Here is a 14,079-nt window from a genome sequence, read left to right on the forward strand (position 1 = left end):
AACGCCTGCCGTCAAACATCAGCATATTAGTCAAAACAGTGCCGCGGCTACGGTATAAGCGATAATTGTATATTTAAAAATAGGTCCATAGATTATACAAAGGCAACTAAATAAAAGATAGATAACCTTGTGAACAAACATTATTATTAAAATATAATTTAAATGCAATTTTAGCGTATTTTCAATTTAAGACGCTGCGTTGTCTTCATTTGACTTTAATGCTCTCAATCGCTTTATTTTCTCCAGATGTTTTTTAGCGATGCGAAAGCGGTTGATGAGTAAAGTATGATTCCAGCTCCATGTTGAAAATCGCTGTGGAATGAATCATAAAAAAAAAAAAATTTACATTTTTTATGTATTCTAAATTATCATACCTTGTTAACCCAGGATACCCTTACATAGGATCTAGGGGGGGGGGGTTCCTAGTACCCTGGGAAACCTCCCTAGTGCATGGAACATAAGTGGCCGGGCCGTCGGAGCGTCACGGTAGCATGCGCAAGCAATATCGTGGCGCTCCTCGTTAAGACGGATGGGTACCGCTGGTTTTTTAGTGGGTATTCCGATGTTCGGAGCGCATTCGGCGCCTTGGACACCGGCGAGCCCCACAAACCGCCCCACTGTTCACGTGGGGGAAACGCGTAATGTGCTTTACCAGCGTTAAAAAAAGGCCTTACATAGGATCAAAGACTTAGCCAACATTTAATTCGGATACTGGCCTCGAAAGGTCACAAATTTTTGATTAAAATATTGTTTGTTTTGGTTCACACTTCTGTTAATTCGAGCTAATTAAAAATGAGAGCATTTCGTTTTTTATTTTAAAACTGAAAAAGACTGTTTTCAATTTGAAATGCAATTCGCAGTTGGATCATATGTAAGAATCGATTTTCAAATGCTTCGATTTGCAGTCGCTGATATTCAGAATCTATAAGCAGCACTTCAATTAGTTTACCGTGTTCGTAACGATATAACCTTTGTTTGTCCAAATATTTTATGTTTTCGTAAATCCCAAAAGTAGCTCAAATATGTCAAAATTATTACTTTTTTATAAAACAATGAAAGAGAGGTGCAATTGTACTTAGTCAATGTATTAATATATTTGCCTTATTTGACTCTTTTAATGTCTAAATACGACAAGAATATTTGAACAAATGAAGCTAATATAATCCAATAGGTTTTCTACATACATATTACATGATATTTTAAAATATTATTATACATTTAATATGTAAATAGATATATGAAAGGGAATAAAAAAGGGATAAAAGAAATACACAAATAGTAACAAGCAATATTTATTCATGCTTCACTAATAAATTAAAACAAACCAAATACACTCACTCATTGCAGCGAATGTTTCCTCTACCAACCCGAAACTAACAACAAGTCAATCAAAACTACACATTTGGCATCTAATCTATCTTACAAGCTACATTGATACTCAATGCTTTTTACATGTGTTCATTTTTTAATAAAATCTAAATAAAATAATTCTTAAATCTCCTCCTTTTCATTCTACTTTTACACTCTTTTTTACTTAATATTTTAAATGCCAGTCTATTCAAAATAGTGATGTAGAACCATCATAGTTAACAAAGTTTATAAAATAAATTCAATTATAAACAAAAAATATTTCTCTACTGTATATATATATGTAATTTTATATCAACAATTGAAAAAATTATCTAACTATATAAAATATGCTGATATAATCAATTGAATGAAAAACAGGAACGTATAAGATTGTGTTATTTTGTTTCTTATGTTATTTTTTTTATATTATTACCTATATTTACAGAAAATTTCGTGTGAATTATAAAAGCAACCATCAACCTTTTGGAATACTTTTAAGGTCAAATCTAATTATATAATATCTTTGAAAAGATCTATGTCCAGTAGCATTAGTAATAATTGCTATTACCACTTGCTTTACTAACGATAAAAGCTCTCTAAGACTGTGTCATAGTTTGATATTTTAATATGTATATGAAACATACTTTGTCTTTTCATACTCATTGAAATAAAAAAAAGTGGCGAAAACTGGCAGTTTCTTTTTACTATTATTAAATGCAATGGTAGAAATAAGCTAAATATTTTTAATAAAGAATATATCAAGTAAAAAGATTAATAATGATTAGTGCTAATTCCGCTACAGGTGATGCGTCTCAGTTGCGTGTTGTCAACAGCTGGCTCACTATCAGTTATCATCTTCTTCATTCTCAAACATCTCGCTGTAATCTTGCGAATGCTGGAAATCTTTCATGTCCTGACAAATAAACGATTTGAGAATGAATAAGAATACAACTTTCTTCACATGCAAATAAGAATGGATATTTCATTTGTTGTTTTACATACAACTAACAGGTACTTGTCCACTTCATGCATGCATTTCTATTTTATAATTAAAAATAAATAAACAAAATGCAAAGTTGATATAGGTTTATACTAATTTTTATTTAAATAAATTTAGCTGATAAAGGCTTTAAAAAAACTGTACGGGTATTATACCTGGAACATGCCAGTGGCCACAGCGTAACCGGTCATGGCGAGCGTGGCGAACAATCCCGCAAGCACTTTATTGCGCGTCGCATTCGGGAACTGCGCCTCGCGCTCTGACTGGGTGCCCTGAGATTGTTTCTTGTTCTGTCTATTGTACTCTAAAATGGGATTAAGTGATGTTTAATATAACATACACACACTACTAATATATATACTGTATCGAAAAAATTAACAAAAAGACAATAAGACAATATGTTTGAACAAAAATTTGTTTTTAAAAGTGATTGTTTAAAAGCTTGTTTATATGGAAATATAAGGTATAATAATATGTTGACATATATATTAAGATAGCATAGATAATATATTAAAAAAAAAGTATAATATAATCATTGAAATCATGTTTTGAAATATTATTATTTAACAATTACTCAAAATAAGTCAAATTATTATGATTTAAATAAAGATTTACCATCTGTGACATTTCTAAAATTCTTCTGACTGATTCTTGCAACAAATCTACTCAAATTAGCTATTCCTTTGATATGATTAGAAAGAGTTGCATTTGGAAGAGGTGTTTTCACAAGAGGAGCCAGGTATGCAAATACTGTTGCATCAAAAGAAGATGGTCTATTGCCGAAAAAATATTCACTCTCACCCAACCTGTCTGAAAGAGTCTTTAGGCACTTTTCAGCTTCATTATAAATCTGAAAAAAGAAAAAATATATATATGAGCAAGTTTTTTATTATTTTATTATTTTAAGGATTACAAATAAATAAACTTAAGGTTGCTCTGTACCCAAATAAACAACATTTAAAGTTTATTATACCGTTTTTCCTCACAATTCCTTATTACTTTTTTTACTAAATATTTCAATATATCAAATATTTTTTAAATGTCATTTTAAATTTTTTTTTTTTAATTATCACATGAACTATTACACATAATAAATGCAAACTTATCATACATTAAAGAAATATTACAATTATTTCTTTACATATATATATGTATAAATATGACTTATTGATCACTTTTTTTTTTTTTTTTTTTTTTTTTTTTTTTTTTTTTTTTTTTTTTTTTTTTTTTTTTTTTTTTTTTTTTTTTTTATAGAATAGGAAGGCGGACGAGCATATGGGCCACCTGATGGTAAGTGGTCACCAACGCTCTTAGACATTGGCATTGTAAGAAATGTCAACCATCGCTTACATATCCAATGCGCCACCAACCTTGGGAACTAAGATTTTATGTCCCTTGTGCCTGTAATTACACTGGCTCACTCACCCTTCAAACCGGAACACAACAATATCAAGTATTGCTGTTTTGCGGTAGAATATCTGATGAGTGGGTGGTACCTACCCAGACGAGCTTGCACAAAGCCCTACCACCTTTCTACCTTACAGTGTTTAGGTGTTTAGTATTATTATTATTATTTACAATTTATTGCAAGTATACATTCATTGTTATTGGTAGTCTTATCAAGAAGTTAATATCATTATGCCACCTAAACCAAAACCGTGCGCTAATTGCTCAAAAAGATTAACAAACAAAGAGTATCTAAACTGTTTCTTATGTAAGGACGCTTACGATAGTGACTGTGCCAAAATGACACATCAGCGTTTTATTTCTATGGAGAAGGATGCAAAGGACAAATGGAAATGCTCTAAGTGTATAAATAAAGAAAAAAAAGGCACCCCAGTCCGTGTACAAACTATTGAAACTACCGATAGCGACAACAATATTTCTTCTCACGGCGAAGATGAATCAGATCTAAATGAATCTCCAAATTCAAACATTCTAAAACCCACGCTACTTTCAAGCATACGATCTGAAATTCAGGCATCTATTGATAAATCTCTTAAAATGACCCTTGAATCCACGATAATGAAAGAATTTGCATATTTAAAAAGTGAATTAGCGACTTTAAGTGATCTTAAAAATTGCTTAGAATTTTTAAGCGCAGAATACGATTGCTTAAAATCAGACCTCGTAGCTTCAGAAAATAAAATTAAAAATCTCACTAAGGAGAATATTAGTCTTAATAGTAAAGTGAGCGATCTTACTAACAGACTCAACTTGATTGAACAACATTCGCGTGAAACTAATATTGAGATTAATGGCTTACCAGAGAACAAATCCGAAAATTTAAACTCTATTATCGTACAGTTATGCTCTGTAGTCTCAGTACCCTTACAAGATTCGGATATTCTATCCTGTACTCGAGTACGAAAATTAGATGACTCTAGTCCTAAACCACGAGCGGTTATTGTTAAGTTACCGACTACTAAGCATAGGGACGTCATACTAGCTGCCGTAACAAAGTTCAATAAAAAAAATCAAACAGATAAGCTTAACACTAATCACCTGGGTTACGGTACTAACAAATCACCAGTATATGTCTCCGAACATTTGTCGCCACATTTTAAAGCTCTTCACGCACGCACTAGAAAAATTGCACGGGATAAGGAATATCGATACACTTGGATTCGTAATGGTCGCATTTATGTACGCAAAAACGACCAATCCCCTGCCAAACAAATAAAATGTTTCGAATCTCTTGATCACTTGTAAACTATAAAACCGCTGCTAAGTGCCCGTATCCATATCTCTTCAAAATTCAGGATCTATTACCAAAACTTTAGAGGACTTAAAACTAAAACAAAAGAAATAAGACTATCTTCAATGACATCATGTTTTGATATTATTATTGGAACAGAGACTTGGTTGGATGACAGTGTTCACGATAAAGAACTATTTAGCAACAAATACAATGTTTACCGTAGAGATCGTTCATCTACTTCATCTTCTGGAAAAACTGGAGGAGGCGTTTTATTCGCCGTCTCTAAAAATATTTGTTCGAAACGTGTTGATCACTTTGAAAGTTCTATGGAAGATTTGTGGGTATCAGTGAAAAGTGACGGTCAAGAATCGAAAGAAATTTTATTTTGTGTGCTTTATCTTCCTCCTCCAGTGACAAGTGCTTCATTGGACCCGATGTTAGAGAATATTAGTCATGTTATGCAATCTCACGCCGGTGATATTATAATTCTAGGGGATTTCAACCTAGGGTTCATAGACTGGAAACGAGATACCTCTGATATTCTCGCACTGATACCCTGTAATTATAATTGTAATCTTGGGCGTAATTTCGTAGACTTTATGTCTTTCAATAGCCTGTCACAATTTAATTATTTAAAAAACCACAATAACAGAATCCTAGATTTAGTTTTAAGTACCTGTGAGGATATTTCCATAGAAGAAAGTATTAAACCTCTTAGTAAAATTGATTTACATCATCCTGCTTTAGATATCGATTTAAAATTAAATAAGCGTTTACCAACTATTAGAAAACAATTTGCGTCTTATAACTTTAGGAAAGCTGACTATACTTTAGTTAATGCTAAGTTATGTCAAATTGATTGGGAATTGGAGCTATCTCCGTTTAAGGATGTCGATATGGCTGTAGCAAAATTTTATGACTTACTGGAAATTATAATTCAATCTACTGTACCCAAAACAAAACCTCGCAATTTAAAATATCCTTCTTGGTTTACACGTAACTTGATTAAACTTATCGCTGAACGCAACAAAATTCTCAAAAGGTACAAACTATACAAAAACCCTAGAGATCAATTAGAACTTCAGTTGAGCAATGATAGGGTGGAGTCTTTGACAGCTTCTTGTTATCGTATGCATATCTTAAGTACAGAAGAATCGGTTCTTAAAAATCCTAAGAAATTTTGGTCTCTTGTAAAGGATCATCGTGGTGAATCTTCAGATCTTCCTAGAGAAATGTTCCTCAATAATATGACAGCAAATACAGGAGAAGATATTTGTAATCTTTTTGCTTCACAGTTTGCGTCAGTCTATTCCCCACATGATCAAGGTCGTATATCATATCCAGCAGATTGTTTTCCCCAATTTTGCTTAAGTAAAATTTCTTTGACCGAACGTGAAATATCTAAAATCTTAAAATCCGTTGATATTAGCAAAGGACCTGGTCCTGATGGAATTCCCCCATTATTTATTAAAATGACTAGTAAGTACTTAACACTTCCTTTAAAAATCCTTTTTTCAAAATCACTCGAATCTGCTAAATTTCCTACAATATGGAAAGCTGCCAATGTTGTTCCTATTTACAAAAAAGGCGACAAGCGTAATATCAAAAACTATCGACCTATCTCAATTTTAAGCGTTATTCCAAAACTTTTCGAAAAGCTCATTTGCCCAATTGTAACCAAATATTTCAAAAATATCCTCTCTACACAACAACATGGCTTTATGCAAAATAAATCAACATCGACTAATTTATTAGACTATGTTATAGACCTGTCCGAAAACGTTGATCACAAGACTCAAGTTGATGCTATTTACACGGATTTCACGAGCGCATTCGACAAAGTTAGCCATACAATCATGCAATCTAAGCTTATGTATTACGGAATCCATGGTAATTTGCTGAATTGGTTAGTATCCTACTTAAATAACCGATCTCAACGGGTGATTACTCACGGCTATTCATCTTTTGCATTTGTTCCCACATCCGGGGTACCCCAAGGATCCCATTTAGGTCCAATTCTTTTTTTAGTTTTTATTAATGATATAGTAGACAGCATTAAATTTAGCAAATGCTTAATATTCGCCGACGATCTCAAAATCTACAGACCTATAAAAACGTTATCCGATTCTGACCTTCTCCAAGCAGATATAGACGCTCTCGCTAGCTGGTGCAATAAAAATAACATGGAATTAAATGTTAAAAAATGTCTTCATATAAAGTTTACAAGACGCAGAAAACCGATATTATCTAAATACTCTATATCTGGCGATCCTTTATCCGAGGTTAATTCCATTCGAGACTTAGGTGTAGTTATCGATAGCAATTTAAATTTTATTAATCATCTAGACAAAATAATATCAAAAGCTTGGAAAATGTTAGGATTTGTAAAACGAACATGCAAGGATTTTAAGAATACTCGCTCATTGCTCTGCATTTATAATTCTCTTGTACGTTCCAATTTAGAGTATGCATCAAATATATGGAACCCTTTTTATAACACTTATATCGAAAGACTTGAGCGAATACAACAAAATTTTACCCGTTTTCTTGCATACAAGGATACTAGTTGTCCTTATCGCGCTAACTACAACAATAGGCTAAAACATTTTAAAATGATATCACTTAAAAGTCGCCGTGAAATCAGCGATGTTTTGACCCTACACAAACTGATCCATGGTCAAATAATGTCATCCGATCTACTTCAGCAAATCAATTTAGTTGTTCCCCGCAAAATTCCTAGACACCCAATAAAAAAACCTTTTAGAACTACAGCTTTTAAAACAAATTTAGGTAAACATGCACCCCTCAACAGAATAATTAATTCTTATAATGAATATTCTTCTAACGGCAATATCGACATCTTTGCCCAAAGCAAGCCAACTTTTGTGAAGCTCTGTAAAGATCTAATAGTATAACTTTAAAACCATTTTATTCATAAATTAATTATTTCAACCCTTGTAGATTTTTGTTGTTGTATTTAAATTTTATTTTATGTTTTGTTTAATTATCTATAATTTATTTATCTTTTTTAATTTTTAGTTAAGACATAATTAGGTTAGTATAGTCTTATCTTAAGGTCAATGTTGTTTACACCTGTAATGATTTATTCACCTAGATTTAATACCCTGTATCTAATGCTAAGTGAATGTGTTAGTGATAAGTCGATGGTGTAACTATTTCCAATAAATAAATAAATAAATAAATTATTAACATGACTGATACAGGGCTATCTGGGCAACAACAGGGGATACTATTAATAATATTTAAAAACTAATAATTATATTTTGGAATTTTTAAAACAATAATAATAATAATTTGTCTTATAGAAATATAGATTGTCTAGTGCCCATAGACAGGAGCCAATTCTGGCAAAAAGTTAAAAGGAACCTAACTCCTTCTTGCTTTGCTCGTCATCAAAATTACGCGTGTCCACGGGTGAGGTATGACAGGTGCAAACATCCTCTATAAAAAACAGCCCTTATCAACCCCACATTCAAGATGCAAAATTCTAAAACCAACCCGAATACAATACTACTTACTGTTTTTTCAACTTCTTTTAAATCAGAGTGTTCACCATATAATGCATCTATCATTTCTTTAGCTGCCCTTTGATATCTGGATGGATAGTAAAAGTTAAATGGAATTTGTAAGGCCTTTGCATATGTGGGTCTTGTTACATCACCATAGTTCTTCTCGTCCACCCACCACGCATACTGGTAAGCAGGATAGAGTTTATCCCGTAAATATTGTGTGAAGGCACTCGCTTCAGCTGCTTGTTTTTGATTTAAGTGAACATCCGTACTGTAATGCTGTAAATGACTTCTTGATCACTCGAGGGTTTTTTTAACAGATTATGCATTATTGATATTCGACAGTAAAAAAAAATTAACTTACCAATGACTTTAAATACTCTACAACTTCCTCGAAATTTGTCAGAACAGTTCTTCCATCTCTCAAAACAGGTAAGGATCCTTTTGGTGTGAAAAACGGATTACTAGCTTCCCGAACTCTAACTGGCACGCCAATAAATTTCATATAAGTCTAGATAATAAAACATAAAAACAATAATGTTAATTTGTGTGCCGGTTACAGTAAAAAGAGGTTATAAATATTGAACATACTAGGACTTTTAAGCATTCTAAATCTATAGAAGCGAGGCCCCATTCTCCCCGCCATATATCTAATTCAATATTAACCATTATATTGTCTTTTTGAATAACTAATACAAATAAATAAAAATTAGGAATAGCTGTCACATATACAATTCATATTTTTTAACATTGCACAACAAGAACATGATATTATCGTAATACTGATTACAGATAAAAAAGTATAAGTAATACAAATAATAAGAAAGTTGCCAGGAAGCAGAAAGACGCAGACTACGGTTTTTTACTCACGCCCTCGATATATGAATATTCAACAATACGATATGTTCTATTTATCATTATCATGTTGAGTTAGATATCTGCTGTTGTGTAGCATTATTTACATATAATGTTATATAAAACATATTTATGCATTAGAATCCAATTATTCCCGTATAAGCTATTAGTATTAAGTGATTAAATAAGTACTCTTTTTTCCGTTCTTGCCACAGAGTTCATAACAATCCGCTAGGAGTGTTCTGTCAGTTTTGTGAAGTTTAGTGTTTTGTGGAACACTGTACATGTAGAGTTCTACACAATAAAATAATTTTAACAGTGTTCGCGAGTTGCGGTGCGAGTGCGACTTTGTGTTTGTAAATTGAAATTCGCTAATGCAAAATATTAAATTATAAATACTCTCGGTCAATGATAATTACAATTAAGCAGTGTCCTAATTATAGTGAACTAATCGACATGATTAAAAATAATATATTATTTGAATACAAATAAACTCGTCAGATTGCAGAGTAGATATTTATAGTGAAATCAATTGTTGAAAGCAGCCAGCCGGTAAATAAAATTTATCATGTCTATTCAATGGACATTTATTGCTGGATATCTATATATCGAGATCGCCCTCGTCATTATTATGATATCACCCATATTTAGTCCGAGAAAATGGTATCGTTTCTTCCGATCACGACTATTTTCAATATTTCAAGAGCGAACTGCTATGTATTTTTATGGTCTATTGGTTATTTTGGGTCTGTTCTTATTTGATTCTATTAGAGAGATGAGAAAATATTCCATTGGAAGCGAACCCGGTCATAACAAGCTAGCCAGTGAAATGAAAGGAAACGTAAAATTATTTAGATCTCAAAGAAACTTCTACATAACTGGTTTTGCTATATTCTTATCATTTGTCATCAGAAGATTAGTAACAATGATTATTATACAATATGAATTGCAGTTAAAGGCTGAAGCGATAATCAAAAAAGCTGAAGACACTGTTAATTTTGCTAAAACAACTGCTATGACACAGAATATTCAAGGTGATCTTCAAAATTATGAAGAAATAAAAAGTAAATTAGATGAAACTGAAAATTTATTGGAAAAGCAGAATGTTAGGATCAAGCATCTAGAAGAAGAAGCAACTACATGGAGGCTTAAATATGAGGAAGCAATAAATGACTCTCAGGGACAAGGAGATAATTAAACGTTGTAAATGGATATTTGGTAGTCATGGTGCTGTACTGTACTTATATTATAAGAATAAGGTTGAAATTGTGATATGAAATTAAATTAGAAATTTATTTATGTTTTGGAATATATGTATAATAATACTAACATTGTTATTTTGTGTCTGAGAATTGCATAATGTATAAAAAAATAATCTCAAGTTTTATTTGTAATATATATTATGTAGTTCAAGTATTTGGTGGATGAGAAATATTTAAAAAGAATACACAGTTTTAAACAGTTGTATTTCCAACACATTTCGAAAAGTAACAATCTAAAAAACATAATATGTGCTATTATTTTCTTAAATATTATTTAAGTACTTTATGTAATTGTTACATCTAACATGATTCATGTACTAATCACATAATCAGTAATTAATGATATAATCAGTAAAGAAATATCTAAAATTATCATAATTGTGTTTCATTATTTTTAATTAAATTAAACATTATGTTAATGTTTATATATGTAAAAACATAATGTTAATGTTTATTTAGGGCGCCCTCCAGCCAGGTGGACCGATGACCTTAAAAAGGTGGCGGGCACCAACTGGATGCGGAAGGCGGAGGACAGGGAGCTTTGCTGCACTTTGGGAGAGGCCTATGTTCAGCAGTGGACAATGATTGGCTGTAGATTGATTGTTGATGAATCAATTTTTAACTAAATAGGTGATAGTGTACTTCTTGATTAAACTGAAATAAAATAGACTGTTTGATGATAACTGCTGTAAAAGTATAAAGTTATAAGTTCAGAATATTTATTAATATGTTGCTGTTCTGGTTACTGTAATAGAGGATGGAATGGTAATTTAGTGAGAATAGTAGGCAAGATTTTCAATATTGGTCACACTATTCTCAAATTTACAGCATGATGAGTTTGTATGATTCTCAGATACATGTCAAAAACCAATTAATTTAGTTAAAAACTGACCACTAAAAGTTGAAAAACTAGGTTCTGTGTGAAATCCAAGGCACTAATCCATTATTAATTTTACGATTAATATATCATGCTAAAGCAAAATCAATCAATCATCAATTCTTTCATAGTCCATTCTGTAGGTATCTTTCTAGTAAGTTTCATTCGTGAAACATCTAAAGGAACTTAAATTAAGCTTTTTGTTTATTTGCTATAAGGCCAGGAAAGGTAAGAATAAAATTTGCATCAGACCATTTTATCGATATACATATTTTATCGATACAGACCATTTTATCGATAGACATTTTGCACAAACTAATAATTGGATAAAGCTTGTAGCTTTAACCCTTAAAATAAGCACTTTAAAAGGCCCACAATATATGGCTTTACTCCGTAATAATTCGATGGCAGCAAAGTAGATACACACATCCACATAATAGCAATTTTTTCAGGAGAGCACATTAAGTAAAAAATAGTTACCATTTCGACATTTATGTATCAATTAACTCGAAATTTTCCATGGTGATTTAAAATAACATTTTTTATTTATTGTATAACGGGTTTTATCGCTATGTCGTTGTTTTTCTGAAATAATGTAGATGTATTTTTTTTACTTTGTAAAAGCCTCAACGTAAAAGAAGACATCTGCCTGTTATCTCATCATTCTAATTAAAATATTTAATAGATTAAGGTAACACCTCCAGAATTATTTTCTAAGGATATTTAGATAAATCTAAGCGACACAAAAACAGACGTACGTAACACACATCTGGGGTGAAGCTATCGACAAGCATGGAAAATCGTTGGCTGTCAGCCTCGATATCTCCAAGGCTTTCTATAGGGTCTGGCACAGAAGTCTTCTCTCCAAGCTGCCGGCATATGGTCTGCCTGCTCAGCTATGCACCTGGATTGCCAGCTTCCTACACAAGCGTAGCCTTCGCGTTTTAGTTGATGGTTGCGCTTCACAATTCTATGTAGTGAATGCTGGGGTGCCCCAGGGATCTGTGCTATCTCCCACACTCATTCTTTTGTATATCAATGATATGCTCTCTCTTGGGAACATATATTGCTATGCGGACGATAGTACAGTGCATGGTGGATACCACGGACGCGCAGTGGCTGGGCGACCGGAAATTGAGGAGGGGCGGAAGGATCTTTTCATTGAACTCGATAGGACATTAGAGCTCATCGCCAAATGGGGCTCTGATAATTTTGTTGAGTTTAATGCCAAGAAAACACAGGTATGCGATCTCACAGCGAAAACGTCAACATTTTCCCCTCTTCCCCCCCTCTGTGGTACTCCGCTGGTGATACAAAGCAAAATCGCCATGCTGGGGATTGACGTTCGCTGCGACCTTAGTCCAAGGGATTACATCGAGGCTGTTATAAAAACAGCTTCACGGAAACTCGGAGTTCTGAAACAAGGTGCGGCGTTTTTCACGCCACAACAACTGTGCCTGCTGTACAAAACAAAGGTACGGTCTTGCGTGGAATATTGCTCGCACCTTTGGGATGGCTCCGCTAAGTACCTAATGGAGGCCTTGGACCGGTTGCAGCGACGTGCAGTACGCGTTATTGGCGACGTAAAGGTCACAAACACCCTCGAACCTTTACAATTGCGTCGAGAGATAGCAGCGCTGAGCGCTTTCTATCGACTGTATCACGGCGAGTGCTCTGAGGAATTATTCTCTCTAATTCCTGCTTCTCCCTTCCTTCTTAACGAGCTCCACGCGAGCTGGTTCTCGATGTCACCGCCTAACTGTGACATCAATTCCATCGCGCACAAAGAAATTTGGCAACTCCTTTCTTTGTCGCACTTCCAAAAAATGGAATTCCTTACCAGCTCACGTGTTCCCTTCCTCTTACAACCTGGGTTCCTTCAAACGAGGCGTGAAGAGGCATCTTGCGGGCCGGCAAGGCGAAGGCGGCTAGTGCAGAACGTTTTTCCGTCTGTACTGGCCGTCGTCGCGTTTGGACTCTACTACCACTTACCATCAGGTGGAGTAAAGTCATTTGCCCTCCCGGCGAATATATATAAAAAAGTCTAACATTTTTAGACTAAAATTTTATTATTTTAGACCATAAAAAAGGCTACAGTTGGTCATCCTTAAATGATACACATATGATATCGTGGACGCTTTTTTTATCTTTTAAAAAAATCAATTCTGGCATACGTGATTGTTGCTCAACTTAAGCCGTTAAGGCAGCGAACACAACGAAAGCTCTCAAAAACAATACATTTTCTCCGTTTCTGCAACATTTATTATTGATGCTCCTTTTGGTTGTAGCTTGATGTTAAATACAATAATAGCCTTTGATAAATGGGCTTTTCACCACTAACATAATTTTCAATATGAACCGGTATTTTTTGAGATTAGCGCGTTCAACCACACAAACTCTTTAGCTTTATAATATTAGTAAAGATTAATTACAGAAAATTAAAAAAAAAACTTATAACTCAACAATTATTATCACTTTCAAATTACTTCTAATGGAAAAAAAGT

The 14,079-nt window shown here is 33.2% G+C and overlaps 2 protein-coding genes across 2 annotated transcripts; one reads left to right on the plus strand and one right to left on the minus strand.

Moving 5' to 3' along the window:
* Window positions 1-1,276: 1,276 nt before the first annotated feature.
* Window positions 1,277-9,352, minus strand: LOC126773404 (metaxin-1). Its single transcript, XM_050494345.1, has 6 exons — window positions 9,173-9,352; window positions 8,946-9,092; window positions 8,591-8,860; window positions 2,966-3,200; window positions 2,506-2,654; window positions 1,277-2,263 (listed from the first exon to the last, which is right to left on the minus strand). The coding sequence occupies exons 1-6, from the start codon at window positions 9,248-9,250 to the stop codon at window positions 2,195-2,197; spliced, it is 948 nt and encodes a 315-aa protein (XP_050350302.1). The 5' UTR covers window positions 9,251-9,352; the 3' UTR covers window positions 1,277-2,194.
* A 156-nt stretch (window positions 9,353-9,508) lies between these two features.
* Window positions 9,509-11,035, plus strand: LOC126773431 (B-cell receptor-associated protein 31-like). Its single transcript, XM_050494385.1, has one exon. The coding sequence runs from the start codon at window positions 10,005-10,007 to the stop codon at window positions 10,632-10,634; it is 630 nt and encodes a 209-aa protein (XP_050350342.1). The 5' UTR covers window positions 9,509-10,004; the 3' UTR covers window positions 10,635-11,035.
* The last annotated feature ends 3,044 nt before the right edge of the window (window positions 11,036-14,079 follow it).

This window comes from Nymphalis io, chromosome 14 (genome assembly GCF_905147045.1).
Source record: "Nymphalis io chromosome 14, ilAglIoxx1.1, whole genome shotgun sequence".
NCBI lineage: Eukaryota > Metazoa > Arthropoda > Insecta > Lepidoptera > Nymphalidae > Nymphalis > Nymphalis io.